The sequence below is a fragment of the Oenanthe melanoleuca genome, chromosome 4A, assembly GCF_029582105.1.
Source record: "Oenanthe melanoleuca isolate GR-GAL-2019-014 chromosome 4A, OMel1.0, whole genome shotgun sequence".
Taxonomy (NCBI): domain Eukaryota; kingdom Metazoa; phylum Chordata; class Aves; order Passeriformes; family Muscicapidae; genus Oenanthe; species Oenanthe melanoleuca.
Genome location: NC_079338.1, coordinates 8,474,405 through 8,496,932, shown reverse-complemented (window position 1 = coordinate 8,496,932; position 22,528 = coordinate 8,474,405). Strand labels below are relative to the sequence as shown.

The window sequence follows — 22,528 nt, the reverse complement described above, 5'->3', positions numbered from 1 at the left end:
GGAAAACATGTCTTCACAGGAAAACATATCATCACTATACCTGTATTAGCTCTTCTAAAGACATTTCTTGCATGTGTACATGTTCTTGTCACATTGTTCTTACTGCTACACCTTTCCAACTTCCACATCTTTGCAACAGCACTATTGTGATTGAATAGGGGACTCTATTATGTAGTCATATTTCTTTTCATCTTTTCTTCATCTCACTTCCACGCATTTATATGATGCTATTCCTTATGTAACTTGCTATAGTAACATAGGAGCTTATGCTGGTGAATTTGTCAGTAACTTCCATAGATAATACAGTCTTCCTAGAACACCACAGGTTTTATAATTGTTGAAAATGTAGAAATTGTTCGAGTTATGTTGAAGTATTTTTATAAATTAAAGGAACAGTTGACTACATTCTTGATTAATGATTCCTCTCATACTTTTAACCACCAGTGAATTAACAGATGTTAGTAAAAAGGCAAAATAAGAAGCAAAACAGGCTGCTGGGAATAAGGAGGTAAGGAAAATAGCATGTATCTGGAGTATCTTACCATAGCATGGTGTTTTCTATAAGACTTCTGGCAGATGTTTGTTCTCATTAGTTTATCTAAAATATTTTTAAAAGAATGGGGCAGCAGTCCTAGCTTCCCACTGATACTCTTGGCAAAGCACAAGTCAAATTAGGTATTGATGCATGGTGTGTAGCTCTAAAACCCTGAAGAGCTATTCAGGATACAGAAACATTTTTCAGAATATACTTTAGATGTTCCAACAGTCATTGCAGCATGGACCATTTATCCTCCCATAGGGAAGAGGGACCATTAATATGGACAAGAGCAAGGCCTGATTTCATGAGGCCTTTCTTTTATAATTCTTCTACCATCTATGACATCTCCCCCTTTTTATTAATTTAAAAAAGGCTCATATATTCTGATGTTACAACAGCTCACTCTTGTGAGGATATTATCAGTTATCTATGAGATATGGAATAAGATACATAAAAGATCAATTACAATCAATAAAACTTATTAAATCCTATTATGTAAATGTCCAATATCTCCTAAGGAAATAAATGACTGTTGTTTGAAAGTCCAATTAGTTGAGAAGTAGGAGAAAGTCCATTAGCTGTAAATGTTGATCTTTGACATCAATGAATATCCTCTTGGATACTGGAACAGGGAATAACTGAAGAAGGTTAGTAGGAACACTGTTTCATGATGATGACATAAGGCTTTTGTTGGCAAATTGCCTCTGTAAGTTTCCAGACACGGCTATGTCTTGGCAGTTCTACTTCTGTTCCTGCTCTGGCCAGGAAGGCTGCATGATGATTAGATTATTTCACTTTTCACTGGCTCATGTCTTCAGAGGCAATTGATGTCTGGTCAATGAATAGATTACTACTTTGAACCTGCTGATGATAAAAATACATGCATATTTTCTCCTTAAATTAATGAATCAATTAGGCTGTGCCATTGTATACTCAATTGAGGATCCTTAGGTAAAAATTTTTAAAAAAATTTTTTTTTGTAGAAATACTGCATTATTCAGACATTCTTTAGGGGCTAATTCCCCCTTCCTTTCATTTTTTAAAAAAACAGCATGTGCGAGTCTCATCATGAACATGAAGGGAACAACAAAACAAAACAATATATGTAATGAAACCAGAAACTTAGAGCAATTAGGAATAATTCAGATATAGCAATCATGAACATTTCAGATAATAGACATAATTAATAACACATGTGGAATTAGGTAATTAACAATCTCTGAAACACTGTGCCATCATCTCAGAGTCTGCAAACAGCTGATAAACTTCGATTCAGTGAGGGCCTGGATAATTACTTCCAGACAATAATTCCCAGGTTCACTTTAAAAATAGGTCCAGCTGTCACATATACTCACACACATTGCCGCCATTTCTATATTTGTGTGTGTATATATATATATTTACATACATATATATTGCCAAGTCAAAGTGATGAGAGTATTGTTTTGATGCAGAAAACACCTGGGTTTGTTGGCAATTTCCCTTCCGGGTATAGGGGGGCATGGCCAGAGCCCAGGCCCTAATTGGAAGAGAATTCCCTGACATATTTAAAAAACAAGAGTCTTAAGAATAGAAGTTATGAGTAAAGGTCTTGGGGTGAAAGACTAATCAAGCCCATCCAATAGCTGGTTCCCCCTGAAGTTTTCCTTACGAGTGAGATGCCTAAAAGGCAGCAAACTGCTGGACTGCTTCTGTAAGAAATGACTGGGATTGCATCTGTGCTCTGTCCTCTCTCTCATGAACCTCAAGATCAACAGTTTAGAGGAGGTTTTCTTGCCCTGGAATTCTGAAATACTGAAAATAATGAGACAACAGAGAGGTAGCCTGGATAAAGGAGATGAATATGCAACTAGAGAACAAAAAAGGAAAGATCCTGAAAATGATACATCTCATATATAATTACACAAAGAGATGTTAAAAGACATGAAAAAGTCAGCTGTAAGTACAGCGTTAATATCTTATGAATTATCTCTATTATAAAATCAGTAAATTCACACCTGCAATCAATATTGTTGCAGCAGACCTTGCATTTGAGAAAGAAATTAATCAAGACATGACTCTTATTTAAAGATGTGAAAAAGCCCCAGCTTATTCTTCATCATAACTCAGCCATCCTGACTCCAACTAATCACTGACTTTGACTGCAGCAAACACCCACTGTAGGTGTCCTTTGCAGAGTCTGACTGCTGGATTTTTCCTGCTGGAATATGACTGCAAGTATTTCCTTGCTGCCTCTGACTGCAGGTTTTCACCTAGCTCAACACAGACTGCAAGCACACACTGAAGGGTCTGACTGCAGATCCAAACTGACGTCACAGTAGATTCCTCACAGCAGCAAGTCTCTCTCCCATTTAGACAGCCTTCCAGTTCTTTTGAAGCGTTCCTTCAGTATCTTCAGCTCCCTCTTTCTCAGGATTGTCTCCTGACTAGCCAACCTATCCTTTTATCGTAAGATAAAAGGATTTTTAGTCATAAGAGAATGTAGCTTAATTATCACTTCAGTAGAACAAAAGCACACTGAAGAGAACTCAAAGTTAATCATTATTAATACTGAACACAACATGATCTAAATAAAACTGGAACAGAACATTATCTAAACTTAGTGGCACTGAAACTTAACAGAAATGAAATCTAACAAGATTAACTTAACAGAACTTAGCCTTAGTTAATCTTAACTTAGTAAGTATAATGTAAGTGAGCATCACAATATTAAACCTTAACAGAAATAAAATTAACATCTTTTATAAGTTATAGACATAACTTATTCTAATGCTACTAATATAAAAGGCACTGAAAATTCGAACCATTATGTTTAGATGAAACTTAGATGAAACTACCGAAGAGTTTAGAACAAGAGGTATAACAATTGTAATTTTATGTAATGCAGATTTGGGTAAAAAGAAGAGCTTAAAATTAATTCCTGTAAATATTGTTTGGTATACAATTTTCTAATTATTGTAGTAAAAGGCAATACCGTTACAACTGTGCCATAGTGCGTACAGATAGTTTTTAATTCCTCGAGCAAAACTATAAAAATCAGTCCTTTTACCTTTTTTTTTTTTTTTTTTTTTTTTTGGTGAACAAGGGTTTTCAAGAGACAGCTGCCTCTTGGCTGCAGTAAAGAGGGAACCTGTGCCCCCGCTGCAGCGGCGGGGGAGTGAGGCTGCCCGAAGGCGGGAGGCGGTGCCGCTGTGCACGGCAGAGGGAAGCGGGAGGGGGGGCGGTGCTACCGCTGCGCAGTCCCGAGCCGTGAGGGCAGTGCGGCTGTGCACCGCCGTGGGGAATGGAAAGTAAACTTTTGCTGCATTGTATCTATATTTGTTGGGGTTAGATTCTTAAATTAGAAACGACCAGGCAGCGGTGGCAGTGGAAGCCGTGCGGACCTGTCGTGGCCGCGAACCGAGGCGGCGACAGCCCTCCCGGGGCCGCTACACCCCCAAGTGCAAGCGGTAGAAAAAGAGGAGAAAAGGCATTAAAAAGCAAACTCTAAAACTGTACATATAGTAGGGGAAAAAAACCACCGAAAAACAAATGCAGAAAAGGCTATAAAGGCACAAAGCACCCGCGGCTCTCACCTCCCGCCCCGGAGGGGCTCGTCCTGGAAGAGGGTCTGTTGAAAAGCCCGCGCACCGAGATTAGGAGAGAATGCGACTGGAGATTTTTAACTCCAGAAATGAGGTGTATTGCACAAAACGCTATCTGGTTCCTACCAGCTCCAGAGCCCGCACGCTCTGTGCAGAGCTGGGGCAGCGGGCAGCCGGGGGTTCGGAGGGTTCTAGAGGACAAGACCTACCCAGACGGTTGCCCCGCGCTGTCCGGGGGACTACTAAATTGCGCCCGAGTTATTTTTGCAGGTGCACACAATTGACTTCCGGTTTCGGGCTTCTTCGTTTTTTCCATGTGTCCTCACCTGGCTGGATTAAAAGCAGTTTCAGAAGCGACTACTACATTTTTTAACGGTCATTTCAACATGAAAAACGGACTTAAAAGGTAATCTTTCCATCGTTTGTAGGCAAAGGGAACAGAAACAGACCCACAGACACGGCGGGTACTGAGTGAAGGATCTCTGGAGTCAGCGGGGGGGGGAAGGGGGGGGGAGAGGGTGGGCAGCCGTAGCAGCAGCTGCAGTCCGTTCGCTGGACTGTAATTTTTTCTATTAATTTCTAATTTGATACCATTTAGCTAGCGATTTAGGTGGCTACCATGTCCTCCCCTCTGTCTACTACCCACAAAAACTGCCCTAATTTGTCCCACCTTTTGATAGAAAAGGCATTTTGTACATCTACTCTTACGTTTTCTACACCATAGCAATAAATTTTGCAATTTCTTTTTATCCTGTTTTATCCCCTGTTTGCTCAATCTAAGTGCCCATACATATATTATTGATTTTTCGTCAGCTGGAACTCATGATCTCAGATTCCCCATTTTTTACCCTTTCCAGCTCCCAGTCTGGACCGCTCTGTGGCAGCACTTCCTCACACATGCGTCCATTCACGCGTGTGCGTTCCATGCCTCAGGTCTTCTATCGCACATTTTTCTCAACTCTTTTTGGCCACTGTCTCATCAGCTCACTTGGCTGTATTGCCACAATTCAAGATCGTGTCTCCGTGGCTCGTTTGGTCACATGTTCCCCAGTTCTTCAGACAGTGCCCCGCGTGTCCTCAGATGCAATATATTTTCCGGCTCTCAGCCATTCCCCACAGCTCGCTTGACCGAGCTCCCTCCACGATTCAAGATCGCATTGTGTTTACCAGTTCATGTCCACCTGCTTCTCCAGTAGGTGCCTTCCCGTGAGCTGTGTCTGCTTCTATGTGTTCAGTGCCTTCCATGGCCCTATGCACTCACCACTTGGGTCCCACTCTGCTGGCTGGTTCTTGTCTTAACTTGTTTCATGCAGTCCTCCAGCTGGCTATAGCTGTATCCTTTCACTACTCTATATATTTTCTGCTTGAATTTCATTTTGGTGCAGGCTGTTTGTTCACGACTTTGTGTATTCCGTTTTCAAGTCCCACCTAGGCTTGGCTCATGTCCTTTTCAAGGCAGGCAAGCTCACAGTCTTCCACTATCACATCGGGATCACCAGATGTAATAATTCAGCCAAGACTCCATTTTCTTCATGCAAGAAAAGCCAATTCTTTATTCACACAACTCATCTTATACAGGTTTTACAGACCTCGTGTGCAACTTTAATTGGTTAATAGCTTTCTTGCCAATCACTCTATTGGTTAGTAAAAGGTATTTTACTTGTCCATCAAATCTCTCTATTTTTGAATTGTTCACATATTTCTTCACTGATTTTCATGGGACAAATCCATTATTTACCCAGGTACAGTTGTTTTTCACCCAGGAATAGCTTGTTGTGTTTACAAACTCTCATTCCCAAGACTGTTTTCATATGGGAACTTACAAACCACTTAGCTGCGCTTTAGAAGAACTGAAATCAGAAGAAATTGAAATTAATTTAGCAGAGCAAGGCCTGATATTATAAGGCTTTTCTTTTATAATTCTTCTACCTGTCTATTACAAATTTCGTTCTTTGTTCAAGGGGAAATCTATCCACTGGTGTCAAAAATGATCTTGTCAACATCAGGACAGGAGGTCACTTTTCAGTCACTGCCTTGCTAGCTCTGCCTTGTAATAACTTACTATCAGGATTTGCTATGAGTAAATAAAGGTTAAACTAGGCTCTGTTATAAAATAAGACAGTAAACTGCAAGTGTCAGTGCTGCATATGGGAGTCAAAGAGAACAGAAAGAGAAACCTACAGAAGAAGCAAGAAGAAAAAATATTAAAGTCAAAGTACATCCCAGAGGAGTATCCAGATCCATCCATTATAAAACAGTGTATTTGCAGAGGTAACCATGAAACTGCCTGCATTCTGCAAGCAGTCGAGTGCACTTCATGAAATACATGTATTTAAAGACTCAGAAAAACAGGATAACAACAGTAACAACAGAAAAGCTTTAAACACTCAGGTTTCACTTAATACACCAGGAGCAGCAAAACTGATACAATTATCTAAGTAACTCAGCAAACTGCATTGACAAAGAAATATAGTGTAGCTTAGAATCATGTGGAGGACAACCAGTACTCACAAAACCCCACACACAAATCACAAAGGCTAAGACAAAAAACAAAGACTCTAGAAGAAATCAAAAATTTGCTTTAAATGGTTAAAACATTTTTGGTCCTTTGCTTTAAAGAAAGAATTCTAAACTGGGATCTGAAGTAGAAGGAATACCATATTTATACACATCACACTGTAAACTGAAAGAAAGCTGCAAGATACTGAAAAATACTTTAAAATCAATGAGCTATTTAATTAACAAGAATTACAAAGAATTGTTTTGGCACTGCACTTGAAGGACAGCTTCAATAAAAACATTTAGTTACCATGCTGATACCATACATGACATCCTAGTCGAACTGTCAAAATATGAAGTTTGCAGTCTTAAGTAGAAGTGTAACAGGAGAGAGACTCAAAGGAAGCCCCCCTCTAGCCTTCCACCATTTTTTTAAGGATGGCTCCCAGGCCACCCTTTGCCACTTTCAGTGGGGTCAGCTCTTCTTTATTCTCAATGTGAATACTTGCACCATGAGACACCAGCAGCTTTGCCTCCTCCACTCTCTCTTCATCGCAGGCTAAATGACTGCAGTGAGAACAAGAAACCCACAGCCACTGTTAAACTGTCTAAGCTTTTAAAAAGCAATAATTACACCATGCCAAAATGACAGTGTGAATGCTGGGGGAGATACATCTGAGAACAACAAATCCACAAGCAGCCAACTACCTAGACAGATTCCAAAGCTTGCTGTCCAGTCACTCTGCTGTCATTAAGCAACGCAAGAACATTCCTCCCACTGCTTCTCCTTGAAATGTTAAGACAGTTCTTTCGGTTAGGATTTGGCTCTGCAGTCAGCAAAGCTAAACAGAACATAATCCATGGTAAGAATGGAAAATGGCAATCTTTATTAAATGTAAGGTGAGAAATAAATTCTCCAATGCTAAAAAATAATGAGTTACTGCAAACGCTTTTTTCCATTTGGCACAGTGTCCTAGGAAGAACTGTGTGCATTCAAGGACCATACTGGGGTTTATCTACAGCTAAAACATGCTGCTTGATCTTATTCCTAGCAAAATCTGGATCCCACTGTGGTTTTGACACCAACTTCAAAGTATCTGTAACCCTTACAGATTCAAATTGATCTCTAAGGTAACAAAAAACACTGGGCTGATTGTACTTGAATTGTAACTTATTTTTTTAGAGGTGAAGAAAAGCTTCTGAAATGAGTTCTTACTTGGCAGGATGGAGTAGACCAGCCTGCAAGACCAGTTTCCTTTGACTCTGATGTCATTAGCGCACTTTCTACCCTGTAGCAGCAACCATATTCTAGATTAATACAAAGCATGTTCTACACTCTAAGTAGCTGCAGTAACACAAATTAAAGTATGCATGTACAGACCAATAAGGCAAAATACTAAGTATGACTTTCTGAAATACTTTTTAATGGCACAGGGATGTGAAATAAGAGAGTATTTTGAGGCACTGAAAAATTAGAAAAAGACATTGAAGTAATGGAGTTTCATTTCACAATACGTTATATTAAGCAAAATAAAAATTAAGAAAATTACTTACAGAGGAGTATTCCCTTCAGAGTCCCGTATATCCACAGTTGCATTGTGCTGCACAAGGATCTGTACCATTTTTAGGTTTCCTTTGGCTGCTGCTCTGTGTAACGGGGTGGATTCAAAATGATCTGTTGCATCCGGATCTGCTCCGTTCTCCAAAAGCATGATTGCAATCTGAGTATGTTTAAAGAGAAAGGAGCAGGGGAGGAGGATGTGGACTTAGTATACCTAAGTCCTTCTTCCAAAAACACTACCAGCTCCAGTAGCTTAGGTAAACATACCTCCTGCTTATTTTTGGAGGCTGCATAATGCAGGGGCGTGCAGCCATTCTGATTGACAGCATTTACATGAGCACCCTTAGCAATGAGGGCTTTCACAATTTCGTCACGGCCTGCTGAAGCAGCAATGTGCAAGGGAGTCCAACCAGCCTACAGAGGCAAGAAGAAATCCACATTATTCAAATCATGAGTTTCAGGCAGAAAAACATGATAATGCATAACCCAGACAAACCTGAACTACTCACACTGCACATATTCTCACCAGTGTAAAGCTAAACATTATTGATTTTCACTATATGCAAGGCTCATGTCTTCTTACATGCCTGCATTCAGTACGTGGAAAAAGCTGCCAGTTAAATGAGATAAATCACTATGCAGTTATGCATGGTATCTTTGCAGAAGACTTTGTCCCTGCAGAATTTACACTAGTGCCTTTTTAAGAACAGCAGTAGCAGAAAAGGGTGTTTAAAAGTTTCCGCAAATTTTTCTATATCCTATTCTCTAAACTGATGAGACATTTCCTTATTTATGGATGACATTTAAGATGCTTTGGAATGGATGCAAATTTCAACTCTTCCTCCAGAACAGGAGCAGGCCATCTCCTTTCCAACTCTGAAATCACTGAACCTGCACCTGCTTCATTAATGTCTTCCCCATTAGAAATCTTCAGGGTGCCACATGATTTGGCACAACACATTTGAGACATCACACCGAGAGATAAAGGTAATGTGAAAGCCCCAAGAGCCACCCAAACACTCCTGGTTTTGCAACTTCCTTCGTAAGAACAGCTCTCCTAAAATTCCGGAACAATAAGCAGGTCTCAAATCGCCTCTTCAAGCCTATTTCCATACGAACTGTGAAATACTTCACCCTGTCTTCCCAGCGCATACAGAGCAGCCTGGACTTTGCAAGGGTCAGATACCGCGCCGAGCTCACCAGCCGACGGGAGAAGGGGGAAGAGGGCAGAAGGGAGCCGGCCCCGGCCGCTCTCAGAGCCCCTTTACGGCTGAAATCATGACAGCACCTGCGCACCCGGACCGCCCCGCACAGCGGCCCACGGCTCCCTCAGCCGCACCAGGGTAGGGCCGCAGCACTCACATCGTCCTTATCGTTCACAGGCACGCCAAGCCCGAGGAGGAGGTCTGCGACGTCCGTGTGTCCCGCCGAGCAGGCCCAGTGTAGCGCGGTGCGGTGATCCTGCGAGAGAAAAGCGGTGAGCGGGGCAAGGACGGGGAACGGCTGGCAGGAGCCGTACCGCGGGGAGCCGCCCCCAGGCCGCCCGGGACCGCAGCCGGCTGACCTGGTCTGCCCGCGTGGCCTGAGCCCTGTCGCGGAGCAGCAGCGCCCGCAGCTCCTCGAGGCGCCCCGCGAACGCCAGATTACACACGGCCACGTTCGACACCGCGCCCTCCATGCTGCCCCCGCGCCACCCCGCCCACCAGGCGGGGTCAAGCTCGCGAGCCTCCAATCAGGAGGGCGCCGGGGCCCAGTCCACCCAATCACACCTACTCTCCTGCTCCGCCTCTCTCTAGGGCCGCGGGGGCTGCTGGCTTGTGTAGTCCCGCGGGCGCGGGGGCGGTGCGCTTCCGGCGGGCGGTGGGACTGCAGCTCCCAGGGCGCCCTGCGGCGCGGCCGTGTTGTGCCTCCGTGTCGGGGCGAAGGGGAGGAGGATGGTGACAGCGGGAGGATGGAGGCCGGTGAGGGGCGCGGGCACGGCTGGCGGGGCGGCGCTGAGGGGCCAGGCCCGGGCTCCAGTGGAGCCGTCGGCGGCGGGAGACGCCTGCGGGCTGAGGGGCGGGGGTGGTGGTGCCGTGCGGTCTGCCCTGAGGGGTCGCCTGGCACTTGGGGTCCCACGGCCTCTCCTGGGGCCGGGGCCGGGGGCCTCGGGTGAGAGCCGGGCTCGAGAGGGCTCGGCCGGGGCGCGGAGCGGCCTGAGCCGGATCTGCTAGCCCCACTCTGGGAGGTGCCGCAGCTCGACGGGGAGCGCTGTGGGGCGTGCGCCGGCACGGGGAAGAAGACCCCAGGAAAGAAAAAGAAGCCCTGGCGCTATGTTCTCATGTGGTCCGAGGTGTCCTACGGCAGCGGGGGCGAGAGACGAAGGGGGCACAGGTGCCTCCGGTTAGATTTCCGGGTTCTCGAATGCCTTAAGGCTTTGGAGTCAAAAATAGGGAATTTGCTCTCGAAGTGCAGTGAGCGACGGCTTTTTTGACGGAGAATGCAGAGCACGGTGCTTGAAGTTGTTTTGCTGAGCTGACAGCCCTAAAGGAGGCTGTCGTAGTGTTTAACCACTGCCTGCGAGGGCGGTGAATGTCGGGGCTCGGCTGTGCTGTCCCCGGTGCTCCAGCCAGAGGATGGTGCAGGTCCTTTTTGATTGTATATATTTTGAAATGTATATATTTTAAAGTGGAATCTCTTTACATATACATATATATATATTTACCTGCCCATTATTTGTTCTTTGTACTGGATATATGTGCACTTACTTGAAAAGTAGGATAAATTGTTTGCTATAATTTTTAACTTCTGGTTTTTAGCAGTATATTCCTTAAGATTGTTATCTAAAATAAATTATTTTCATTAATTTTTACACTTGAAGGGTTGTTTCACTCTTCTGAAAAAGCACCATTTTAATGATCTAGAAAATGGTGGGACTGACTTCTTTTGGTGTTAATTGTAATTTGTTACTTTTCACTATTTTTCACAAATCGATGTAGTATTGAATAATAACATTAATATACTTATTTTTTTTAAAGTGTTTCAAATCTCCAATTGGGAAAGTAAAGCCCAGTCTTGCTAACACTTTTCACATGCTTCCCATTAAGCATGAGGCCGCAATCACTCTGATTTGTTTTTTTTCTATATTTCAGATCAAGCTGTGGTGCCTAATTTTTTTTTGCTTTCCTCATTATCTTGAATCAAGTCTCATCCTCATTGCAGTGATCCCAAACTTCTGTCACTGGCTTCAGTGAGACTGCTTATAATCAAGGTGTTATTCCTGGTGTTCTCTCAGCACTCACTGAGGATCTAAGTAAAAACCAAAGCATTGGCTGTTTCAGTGTCAGAACAGCTTTTAAGGGAGAAAATTGAAAACAGCTGGCAGCATTGCTCAGAACCCCTAAAGCTGCAAACACTTACTACAACTAGTTCAGTTTGAGAGCCCCAAGTTGTGTGTAAAAGAGCGAGGGGATAAAATGGAGTTTGAATTTTGTGTATTCCTGTTCAGTTTTATCTAGGTATGAAAACCAGATCACTATTTTGTCAGACTACTTAGAAGAGTTTCCAGAAACTGATGAGCCAGTGTGGATTTTAGGAAGGCAACACCACCTGAACACAGGTATCTTTAGAATTAAATTGTCTGTAACACCTGTAGAATATTAATAGATTCACGTGCAGCAACAGCTCCTGATTTCCTTGTGTTCCCTAAGTGTCTTGTGAGGGAAGTTTGTTCTTTTTCATCAATGAGACACCAAGTATGAGCAGTGGAATTCCTCCTGTACAGAAATCAGAGCCAAGGCCAATGTGTTTCCAGTTGTAATTAATGAAATACGATCACACTCATAGCAAAGGCTGTCAGATGTGAGCCTGGTAACTTCACAACATCAGGGCCTCAGAAATAAATACATAAATAACTTCTGGGAAATGTTCAGCATTACTAAAGTAATTATCCTATGAGGGGTGCTGTCTGCAGCCTGTTACTTGCAACTAAAATGATATTTCAAATAACAATAATAAGTTAATCTATGGCACATACTGCATTTTAGTGAAAATAAATACATGACCTGGAAGTTGGAGCAGAGTAAAGTGTTTATATAAAAATAAGATTTCAGACATGAGTTTTACTTCCTGGGGAGAAGACAGGGGCATCCTCCTGTGGTACATATCAAAAGCAGTGGCCACTAATTCAGGCATGATGTTCAGGACAGCCAAGGGTGCTGCATGCAGCCTTGAGCAGCTGAAGAATTCTTTGGAACAACCAGCCAGTCTGAGCCACAGCTAAGGAAAAATGCAGCAAATAGGATTCTTAAGCATTCTTCAGAGCCTTTGGAGAATTCTGTAAGTGTGTGTGTTTAAACAAACAAACAAAAGAGAGGTTTAATTCAATTTAACATTATTAACCTTTTCTTAAAATTACTTTCCACTGGGTTTGGAGGTAAAGTGGAATTCCATGTTGATTTGCATGTAGAACATCTTAACCTGCTTTACCAGTTCTTTCCTGAGGACATAGTTCTCCATAGTTGTTTTATTCAGGCTGAGCATAGGTGCAAACACCTTGTAAAACTTCATTGGCTAATAATTATTTAATCCTTAATAAGTTAACTTTAATTAGCAGTCTGCAAAAGATCTCTGGGTTTAAGCTGCTAAAAATATTTTTAAGTGTTAAGCGTCTTATATGTAAAAGCTAACAGGAGGCTTCCATGCACTCCATATATTGACTGTGCAGGGATAATTTGAGTTTTTCAGTTTTAAGTCTGTTTTAATAATTTATTTCCTCTTAAAATCATTCCAGACAAATCTAAGTTATTGTTGGATATAAGTGCTCGTCTCTGGTTTACATATAGAAGAAAGTTTTCGCCTATTGGTGAGTATGCAGCATTCCAGCTGCCTCGTTATGGATTATCAGGATTAGCGATGATCTTGGGGACTGAAAAGTTATTTTTACAGTACTAGAATGTTTTGATCACAATTTAACTGTGTATGCAAACAAAAGATTAAAACTATTAAAATCAGTGTTTGCTTGTACCTGTATATAATCAGGTCTTCATGTTTGTGGGGCAAGCTGTGGAGTGACACCAGCACTGTGGAGAAAAATGAGCTGGTTCAGTGCCTTTAACCTGTATGACAGTTGTTAGAGGTTTGACTGTGAGGTTCTTTCAGAAGCTGAGCTCTGTGTAGAGCCCATGCTGACTGTGAGCAACTCTGTTCCCAGGAGGCACTGGTCCCTCATCTGATGCAGGCTGGGGATGCATGCTGAGATGTGGGCAGATGATGCTGGCCCAGGCACTGATATGCAGACATTTAGGAAGAGGTGAGTACTGTTGTTGAGGCAACTTTTGCGTTATTTCGAGGTTTAATTTTTGTTGTCATTTTGCATAAAAACATAAAACCTAATTTTGTTAATGAAACTTTCTGTGATGCCCTGATAAAGTTGTTAATGAACTGTTCTTATCTGATGAGGCAAAATCATGTCACCCTTAAGCAGAGAAACAAAAACAGAGGAGGGACAGACAAATAGGGAATCCCACTGTTCTTTTATAAATCTTTTTGAGGCATACCCAAGTTGAAGCCAAGGGAAAACTTGCCACCATTGTGACTGAGTAATAGACACCACACAAAGTACTTCACAAACCACTCACCCATCAGCTCGAGTCCAAACCCCACAGCAGACCCCACTGGTGCCTGCTCTTAATCCTGTACTAACACCCCATATCCCAGGGTCACAGGTGAGTGTTGTAGGTCTGCTCTGTGTGTCACTCTTCTGTCAATTACCTTGCTGTGGCTGGGTCTGTGATCCTAATGCTCTTTTGTCACGGTTTGTATGGCAGCATGATTTGTGGATTTACCACTTTAATAACTGAATCCACAGAAGGATTTATCCACTTCAATAACTGAATCCACAGAGTGGTAGTGCAAAAATTTAACTGAAGGAGAGGCTAACAAACATATTTATTACCTCAGAAAAACTAGACCTTGAATTTTCAGTATGGGCCTAAATAGTATAAGCCCTGTGTATGTACTTCTCTATTAGTAAATGTGAGGTAACTATCTTATGTTAGAGGCAGAAGCTTACATGGCAAAGCCATGATTTGGATTTTGCTGTGGGAGAGGGCCAGCATTGTGTTTGGACTTTGCTTTATGAGTCTTACTATCCTCCAAATGCTTGCAAATCTAATAAAGTCCAAACAGAACAGATACTTTTAAATAGTCTTGGAAGGTTACACAGAACAATAGCTATCAATTCTCAGCAGTGATCACTCAGGATATACTTGCAGTTGGCATTATTATTTTAGTTTCCCAGTTTTCACACAGTATTGTGTGATAATAAATGACAGGGTGTGACTTCTAGGATCTCTAAATAAAATGATATTTATCTAAATAATATTAGAGATGCAGTGTCTCTTAAGATCTCATTGTATGGCTTTCTGCTGTCTAGAAATTTGTTCAGTACAATGAAAACATTATTTTTTAATTGGTATAACTTTTTTCCTTAAGATTGGCAATGGGAAAAACACAAAAAGCAACCAGAAGAATATCATAGAATCTTACGGTGCTTTCTGGATAGAAAAGATTGCTGTTATTCCATCCACCAAATGGGTAAGAACACACATCAACTTCCTTTTGTCTACTGAAATTCCTGCAGTGTTGAAACTTTCTCATTTGAAATAAGTTAATTAAATATTTTTAAAAGGTAGTTATGAAGACATTGTATATATTTATATATAAATAAAAATGTATGCAAGTGGGTACAAAGCTTAATAATTCAGGAATATTATTCACTAAGATCTAAACAAATCTATATTCTAGAATCTAGCTCTTGATAAAGCATACAAGTTTTGGGTAACAGAGTTGATAGTATTAAAATAGACAGTCATAAAACTTACTGCTGTAATTTTTAAGTAAGGACCTATTTGTAATTGTCAATACAGTTAACGAAAATTTTGCAAGGGAACTAGCAGTCATTAAGTTTTGAAAAGAGTATAGATTGAGAAAATAATTGTTGCTAAATATGGCTTGCACTTGCTCTAGAATGTTTGTCAAGGTATTAGTAGGCCATGCTATTTGACATAGACTGTGACCAGCCTCTCTCTGCTCTTTTCCTGTGTGTGTTTTCCCTTACAAAAACAGCACAGATGGGTGTTGGAGAGGGGAAGTCCATTGGAGAATGGTTTGGACCAAATACAGTTGCTCAAGTACTGAAGTAAGTCGTGTCAGTGGTTCCCTCGGAATGTGCTCCTGGAGCTACTGAGTTCAGAGACTGTGCAGTGGTGCCTCAGGCTGCTGGAGAAAACACGGAAGTTCCTCCTAGTCCGGAAGCCACACTAGAACTGACTTTGCTGAGGGATAGGTGAACATGCCAGATTTCATGTGGAGGCTGGACTGCAGGTCCTGGGTGCCATTTGCTGCAGCCCTGGGACAAATACGTTCTGGAGAGAGAAAGGAGATGAAGGATATCCTGGCCTCCAGCTCCTTTCCCGACAAATTCTTCATGACTCACATACCAGTTTTTCAGGCTTATTTTAAGCAACCAACACCACCTGTGCAGCCTAAGAGATCGCTTCCTCAAGAGTTCTGGACATCACACAAAGTGGACAGAAACCTGTGTGCCATTATGCCACCGTCCTGGCTTTTGGGTGCCAAACTCTTGAGCTGCTCTGGCTTTTAACAACCTGAAATAGTTCATCTTAGTTTAGCGGAACTTCTTAAGCACAAAGTAATGTGAAAAACTGGCATAATAATTTTTTTTCTTCTCTACATAATGTCAGGCACCACAGTCAGGATCCCACAGAAGAATCCATAAATTGCAATAAAAAGTAATAGACTTAATTATGTGGTTGAGCTGTTACTATCCCTGAATTTGGCAAAAGAACAAAACAGTTTTCACATGGTATAGTGTGTGTGCTTCTCCTGGAACCACTCACTGTTATTTTTTTCTAAATATGTTAAACATTAAAAGTTATCTTTCTATTACATGGAGACTTAGAAAAACCCAATTTTTTTTCCAAATAAATTACTTTTTTTACTCAAGAACCATTTAACTGTCCTGAATTAAAAGCTACCCTCATGGTCCTATTAAGCTTTTATTAATTACTGCCTTTATGTTTTCTAGGAAGCTTGCTTTATTTGATGAATGGAATTCATTAGCAGTTTATGTTTCTATGGACAATACAGTGGTCATCGAAGACATCAGTAAGTGAAACCGGAGTTTTTGCAGGACTGCTTTAATATTTCAGGAGTTATTAAAGAGTAGCTCAAGCTCAAAGCAAATTTAATTGTTTGGACAAACTACTTCTGGGGTCATTAGGGTAGTGGTTGGATTTGATGATGTTGAAGGTCTTCTCTGTCTTCAATGATTTGATGATTCTTTCCTTGGTGACAGTTTTTGAATTGACTTCACTCTCTTGAATGTGTCATAAGTATGAGCAAAATCTTGGGACCATCCCTATTTGTTCCCAGGGTAAGAAAAGGAGTAAAGGAAATGGATACTTGGGTTTGGAGTTTCCAAAAATAAAGTTAGCACAGAACAATAGAGGCGTTTTTGATGACCAACTTATATACCGTGTGGATGAGACGGTGGAGTTTGGTCTGTGCTACCTTAACTCCCACTCCAGCAATGGAATGAAGTTGCAAATGTAAAAATACCGAGAATTGCTAGTAATAATAGAGTTTGCCAGAAATTTGCTTTTGTCGGGCAAAAGGGAAATGAGGGGCAGATCCTTCAGAAATGTGCTCCATTTTCAGTTGTAAGAACGGTGAGTTTACAAGTGGTATTTAGCCACAGCCTGGTTCTACTTTAGTCCCTACTCCTGCATATTTTATATCTACATCACTGGAAGTGAAGAGTTCCCTGAAGAATTTCTGATGCTTCTTCTCTGCTGAATCATCTCCCAGGCAAAGCATGACTGTTAATACTTCAAGTAGTAAATGTAACTTCAGTCTTAAACATTCATCCCCTCTTTTTTCTCATGCTCACTAATGTGCCAGCACATACTCTGACTGCCAGAATTACTTCTGCAGTCAGGATTTCCATGCCCTGCTCCTTTTGTCTTAAAACAGGAGCTCTGTAAAGGTGTCTGGAAAAGTAATTTAATTCATGATTGAGAGGAAGATCTGCTCTGTGTTCCTCTGTTCATTCACTGATCTCTCTTTTCATTCCCCCAGAGAAGATGTGCTGGTCCCCTGCCCAGAGCAGCGGCGTTGCCCACAGCAGTGCACACTTGCACAGAAGTGCTCTTGGCCAAAACAAGAACACAGCAGGATTGTGCCCAGGCTGGAAGCCCCTCTTGCTCATCATCCCTCTCCGGCTAGGGATTAATCACATCAATCCAGTGTATATTGATGCGTTTAAAGTAAGGGATTCTTCAGTGACTTGTTTGTGTATGTGAAAAAGTTCAGGTATCTGTTTTATCAGTAAACAAATCAATTTAATTTTTCTCTCTTTGGACTCCTAGGAATGCTTTAAGATGCCACAGTCTTTGGGAGCATTAGGAGGGAAACCCAATAATGCCTATTATTTTATAGGATTTTTAGGTAAGGAAGAAAGAAACTTACTCCAAATATCCATATGACTGAAAGAGGATTTTCTTTGGGAAGGAGCAGTAGTAAGCATTTTAAGCATGAGAATGGAGAAAAAGAAACATTCCTCAGACACTTCAGGAGGAGTATGAGATGATAGGAACAGAAAAGGAGCAGCAAAGCTTGACATAAAAATATGGAATGATTTAAGCAAGAACAAGAGACTTGATAGCATTTAGCAGGTGTCAGATGTCACTGCTGCTTAAATACTGAATTTTTTTCTAATCATTAATACTTTCTAGTGAGGAGTGTCTTGTTTTATTCTTTTGCTTCCTGGCTTTCTTGAATTATTGTCTTGTATTTTTCAGTTTTTTCTCAAAGCAGGATGTCTTTCACCTTCTTCCATGTCTTCCTTTATTAATTAATGCAATAGTTGATCCTCGATTCAGTCTTTCATATTTCACCCTGGTTTGATCTGTAACTTCTTGGATATTTTGTTCTTTCTTTTGTAAAACCTGAGCTGTTTTAGTCAGACTTATTTGTTCAATTTCTGGGTGAATGCCTGATGGGATTACAGATTGCATTTGTGGTCATCCCGTATCTTTGATCTGAGGAATGTTAGGGATTACTGCAGTTGAAAGTTTTTAAAAATGTACTGGACTTTGTGTAGATAAAGGAAATTATGTGACAAAGCTAGAAAAAACATCAAAAAATCTACCCTAAAAGGTAACAGTGGAAAATTATGCTAAATATCCTATGGAATGCTGTTGTGCCTGGCTTTCCAGTTCTCTTAAAGACTCCCTAGCTAGAGGGTTGAGATACTGTGCTGATAATCCAGTTTGTTTTACAAGTCTGGATGGAGTAAGTGTTTATTACTGTCTCTTGCTTGTTATCACCATATAGATTTTATCTCTCCAGGCAATGAGCTGATCTACTTGGACCCTCACACCACTCAGAGTTTTGTAGATTCAGAAGAAAATGGCACAGTTGATGACCAGAGCTTCCACTGCCAGCAAGCCCCACACAGAATGAAGATCATGAATTTGGACCCATCAGTAGCTTTAGTAGGTGTTAGAAAATAATAAATGTGTGTACTTTATTCAAAGCATTACCTCTGTGTATTGGTAAGGGCAGAAAAATGTTTCCTTGATCACAGTCATGATCACTTTTCTGCAATCTAAAATTCAACACATAGTACATATTAACTGCATAGGATACATTAATCTTAGCTCAAGCAGGGGACCAACTGTTTGTATCCCAGAGAGCCAGTTAAGTTTCCTGGGCAACATAGACCTTTTCCAAGAAGTACTTTGAAAGTTAAAGCAAGGAACTGAATCAGGTTTCCTTATTTTATTCCATCACTATCATCTGTGCATTGGTTGCTCTCAAGAAGATACTTACCTGAGCTTTTTTTATTTAATCTACAAATCTTCAAGTGGAATTACTTGTAGAAGTCATCCAGTATAGGTCACAAGAATACTGTAGTAGTTGAAGAGATTCAGTCGGATCTCATGTCAGTATCCTTTGGTTCTGTTATGGGTAATTGATTGCCACTTGAGATGTAACCCATACATAGATATCACAATATCTTTGCTCATCGACATGTTGTATTTAATATTACTATGTGTATTCTTTCCTTAGGGCTTCTTTTGCAAAGAAGAATGTGATTTTGATAACTGGTGTAGTCTTGTACAAAAGGTATTACTACTGTCTTTCTTTGCTCTGTATGAAACCATGGATACTGTTCTTTTTTGGTTAATGGAAGTTCCCTGCCTGCAAATCAAATGATCCCCAGTGAAATGATCCCCACTAATGATTAGGGAGAGCTGACACTGCTGAAGGAGCTAGTTCAGCATTTCGTAGCCCTGAGCCCTGAGAGAACAAGTACATACACCTCCTTCCTGAGTTTGTGCTCTGTTTGCAGTACAGCATTTATGGCTCATACCTAAATCATTTATTGAGAAACACAGCAAGCAGTTGGAATATTAAGCAAAAGGAATGTGAATATGAGGTACCACCAACCAAAAGCATTTATTTACAAAAAAGCTACAGAAAGTAGTTTGTAAATAACTGAAGTAGAGGATATGATGTAGCTTATCTGATAGCAGTGAAATTTCGCTTCATAATAATTAGTTTCTTCTGATCAAAGCCTATCTTCCAAAATCTGTTGGAGTTTTTTTAGTAGATAGATCTGTCTTTTGTTCCCATTGATCAACAGAAAACTTAAACACGAGAGGTCCAAGCAAGTAATTTGCTTTTAAAAGGCAGATATGTTCTTGGTATCTATTTGCTCCATGTAAACAAAATTACAAATGTATGGGCATCAAAGCTCATTGTAATGCAGTGATAACTTGTAGGAGAGTTTAAGAGATCCATCTTCCAGCTGTGTTTTCAAGTAGGACAATACTAGAGATGTGTGAAGCAGTGATTCATGATGACAGGTACCTGAAATAACAGGAATTTACAGTCTTTGTTCTTTGATAGATATACAATATTTAAAATGTTTTTAGTTATGCAGGCAGTTTTTTGGTTTGTATTCTGTTCTCAGGAAATTCTAAAGCAACAGAGCCTACGGATGTTTGAGCTGGTCCAAAAGCACCCACCACACTGGCCTCCTTTCATACCTCCCACCAAGCCAGAAGTGACAACCACAGGAGCAGGTGTGGTACCACTGAAAGTGTTGCTGGGCAGCAGAGTGGGGCTCCTCAGCCAATAGGAGAACCATCACAGGTGGAATAACTGGGCTTTTCTGAGGATCAAGCAATCACTGCATGATTAAGTGCCTTACTCTTATATCAGTATCAGTTATACAAACAGGCCGTGTCCAATTTACAAGTGTTAGCACAATATTTTTTTGCATCTTCAAAAATATTTAAAAGGCAGCATTTCCAAAGTGGGGGAGGGCTTGAGGTTTTTTTTTAGTAAACAAAATCAGGCATGTCTTTACATTCTAAATAATTTAATTTATTTTTCAGAACTCATTGAATCTACTGACAAGCTATTTGAATTGGAAGAAGAATTTGAAATCCTCAGTGTATGAAGGAAACTGTGGTCACCCTTCTGAGTATTGAAAATATTGCTAATATTATTGCATTGACTTAAATTACACAGCCATGTTAGCCCAAAAGTGCCTGAAATCATGGATAACAGAGCACAAAAGTCCAGCAGGGACAGTTCCTTCTGTCAAAGAGCTTCCCCAGATGGAAAGGCAGTGAAAGATTTTATTATAAGACCCTGAAAAGGAACTTCTTTTTAATGTGTGTCTTTCTTGAAGACAAATGGACCTCTGAGATTAAGGCAAAAGTAAGTCCGTCAGTGGGCTGTATGTTTGGAGAAAGGAATAACACAAAATGGGTATTTCTTGCTGTCATATAATGCAATAGTTTAGTTCTTAAAGTAAAACAGTCTTCAGTTAAGGAGGATATTTATTTCTGTTCCTTCCCATGGGCTGCATCATAGACAAAATGCATTGTCTTGTTTAAAAGATCAACTGGATCAGGAGAAAATGTTTTCCTTGTTAAATATTTTAACATGTATTTGAGCAACCACATTTTATGACAAAAATGTTTCTGTGAAAGGAACTATGTCTAACATATCCATTTTGCAATAGCCTTCCTGTTTCTGGGAGACCTCAAGAGGAACAGGAGCCTCAAATAGTTGATACAGATCACAACCACTGTTATAGCTATGATATATTTCACCTTGACCTTAAAGTTCAATCATTAAAACTTAGGCTGACTTTTCTTTTGGAGTTAAAGTAAGTCAAAGGTGGTTTAACTGTACCTTATTTATTTTAAAAAAGATTTACGCAAGTATCTCTGTTACTGCACTTTATCTGTGCATCTAATAAATTTCTTAAGCTTTTCATAGGTTGTATGCTGCTATATTTTGTTAATTTGTTGTGTGAAATAAATATAACCCAGGTTATCTTAAAACTTAATATATAGGCATATGCAAATTACTTAATTGTTGAGTTTTGACTTGTTGCCTTTTGAAATCTGTTTTGGTAAAAGTGCCTTAATTCTCTAGGTTTATCAGAAGAGCTGGTGCAGTTTTGTTCTTAGAAAGAGTATTGCTATAGCAGCTATACAAAAACCAGCTCAGAATAAAGGCAAAGATCTTCTAATTCGTTCTACAGTTCCTTTTTACTATCAGACAGTCCCCGTTCTGATCATTTTGTCACAATACATGAATGGACGCACACTTTCAGCTTCAGTAATAAATGACAACATAGAGAAATCCTAAATCCTGTCTCCTCTCACTTGCACTTCTGGGTTAGGGCCAGCATGATCTCCAAGAAAATAGTCATTATCTGGGCACAGTTCATCTTATTTGCCTTCAATGTTCATTAGCCATGGTTTGGAAACTATACATGTAGGAAAAATGTCATTTTCTTGCCCTCTCCATGGATTAGCTGTTCGGGTTTGTTTAAAAAAAACTAAAGCATTTCTTTTTCATTAAATCATGGAGTTACTGTGCTTATGACATTAGCTGCAGCCCTCTCCTCTCCACAGACAAAAAATTAAAATGATCCCTTGCTCTGAAATGCTCAGTCTTGAGCAGTACCTGCTAAAAAAAAATTAAAAGACCCTCAGTGGAATACCACATGCTTATTCCCCAAGCCACCCTTAGCCTCTTCAGAGAGGAGCCTAAGTATTGCAGAGCTTTTGAAGGATTCTGGGTGGGGGTAAACGGATGGAAATGGAGCTGATGGCAAAACAACTGGTGACTGGAATTTCTGCTCCGTGCACTTGGCAGGGAGTGGCTGGTGGAACGATGGAAGCTTGGACAGGGACAGCAGTGGAGCCAGTTTCTTCAAGAGAAGCAGCTCTCTAAAGACAGTGGTACTTA

The 22,528-nt window shown here is 40.7% G+C and overlaps 2 protein-coding genes across 8 annotated transcripts; one reads left to right on the top strand and one right to left on the bottom strand.

Moving 5' to 3' along the window:
- Window positions 1–843: 843 nt before the first annotated feature.
- On the bottom strand, window positions 844–9,938 carry PSMD10 (proteasome 26S subunit, non-ATPase 10). Of its 6 annotated transcripts, none has more exons than XR_008840529.1 (6): window positions 9,747–9,895; window positions 9,545–9,643; window positions 8,450–8,596; window positions 8,176–8,342; window positions 4,114–4,452; window positions 844–2,978 (listed from the first exon to the last, which is right to left on the bottom strand). XR_008840529.1 is itself a non-coding variant. In XM_056491638.1 (6 exons), the coding sequence occupies exons 1-5, from the start codon at window positions 9,858–9,860 to the stop codon at window positions 4,365–4,367; spliced, it is 615 nt and encodes a 204-aa protein (XP_056347613.1). In that variant the 5' UTR covers window positions 9,861–9,895; the 3' UTR covers window positions 844–2,978; window positions 4,332–4,364. The 6 variants fall into 6 exon arrangements, 5 of the variants coding, with proteins under 5 accessions (XP_056347613.1, XP_056347614.1, XP_056347612.1 ...); XM_056491638.1 differs by having other exon boundaries at window positions 4,332–4,452; XM_056491639.1 differs by having other exon boundaries at window positions 844–1,402; window positions 4,332–4,452.
- On the top strand, window positions 4,440–21,923 carry ATG4A (autophagy related 4A cysteine peptidase). 2 transcript variants are annotated; one of them, XM_056491634.1, is made up of 14 exons: window positions 4,440–4,528; window positions 9,565–9,659; window positions 11,670–11,780; window positions 12,954–13,025; window positions 13,374–13,472; window positions 14,657–14,758; window positions 15,290–15,362; window positions 16,272–16,351; window positions 17,324–17,511; window positions 17,614–17,692; window positions 18,596–18,741; window positions 19,319–19,375; window positions 20,226–20,337; window positions 20,653–21,923. In XM_056491634.1, the coding sequence occupies exons 5-14, from the start codon at window positions 13,412–13,414 to the stop codon at window positions 20,715–20,717; spliced, it is 963 nt and encodes a 320-aa protein (XP_056347609.1). In that variant the 5' UTR covers window positions 4,440–4,528; window positions 9,565–9,659; window positions 11,670–11,780; window positions 12,954–13,025; window positions 13,374–13,411; the 3' UTR covers window positions 20,718–21,923. The 2 variants fall into 2 exon arrangements, with proteins under 2 accessions (XP_056347609.1, XP_056347608.1); XM_056491633.1 differs by lacking the exons at window positions 4,440–4,528; window positions 9,565–9,659 and adding an exon at window positions 9,982–10,143.
- Window positions 21,924–22,528: the final 605 nt, after the last annotated feature.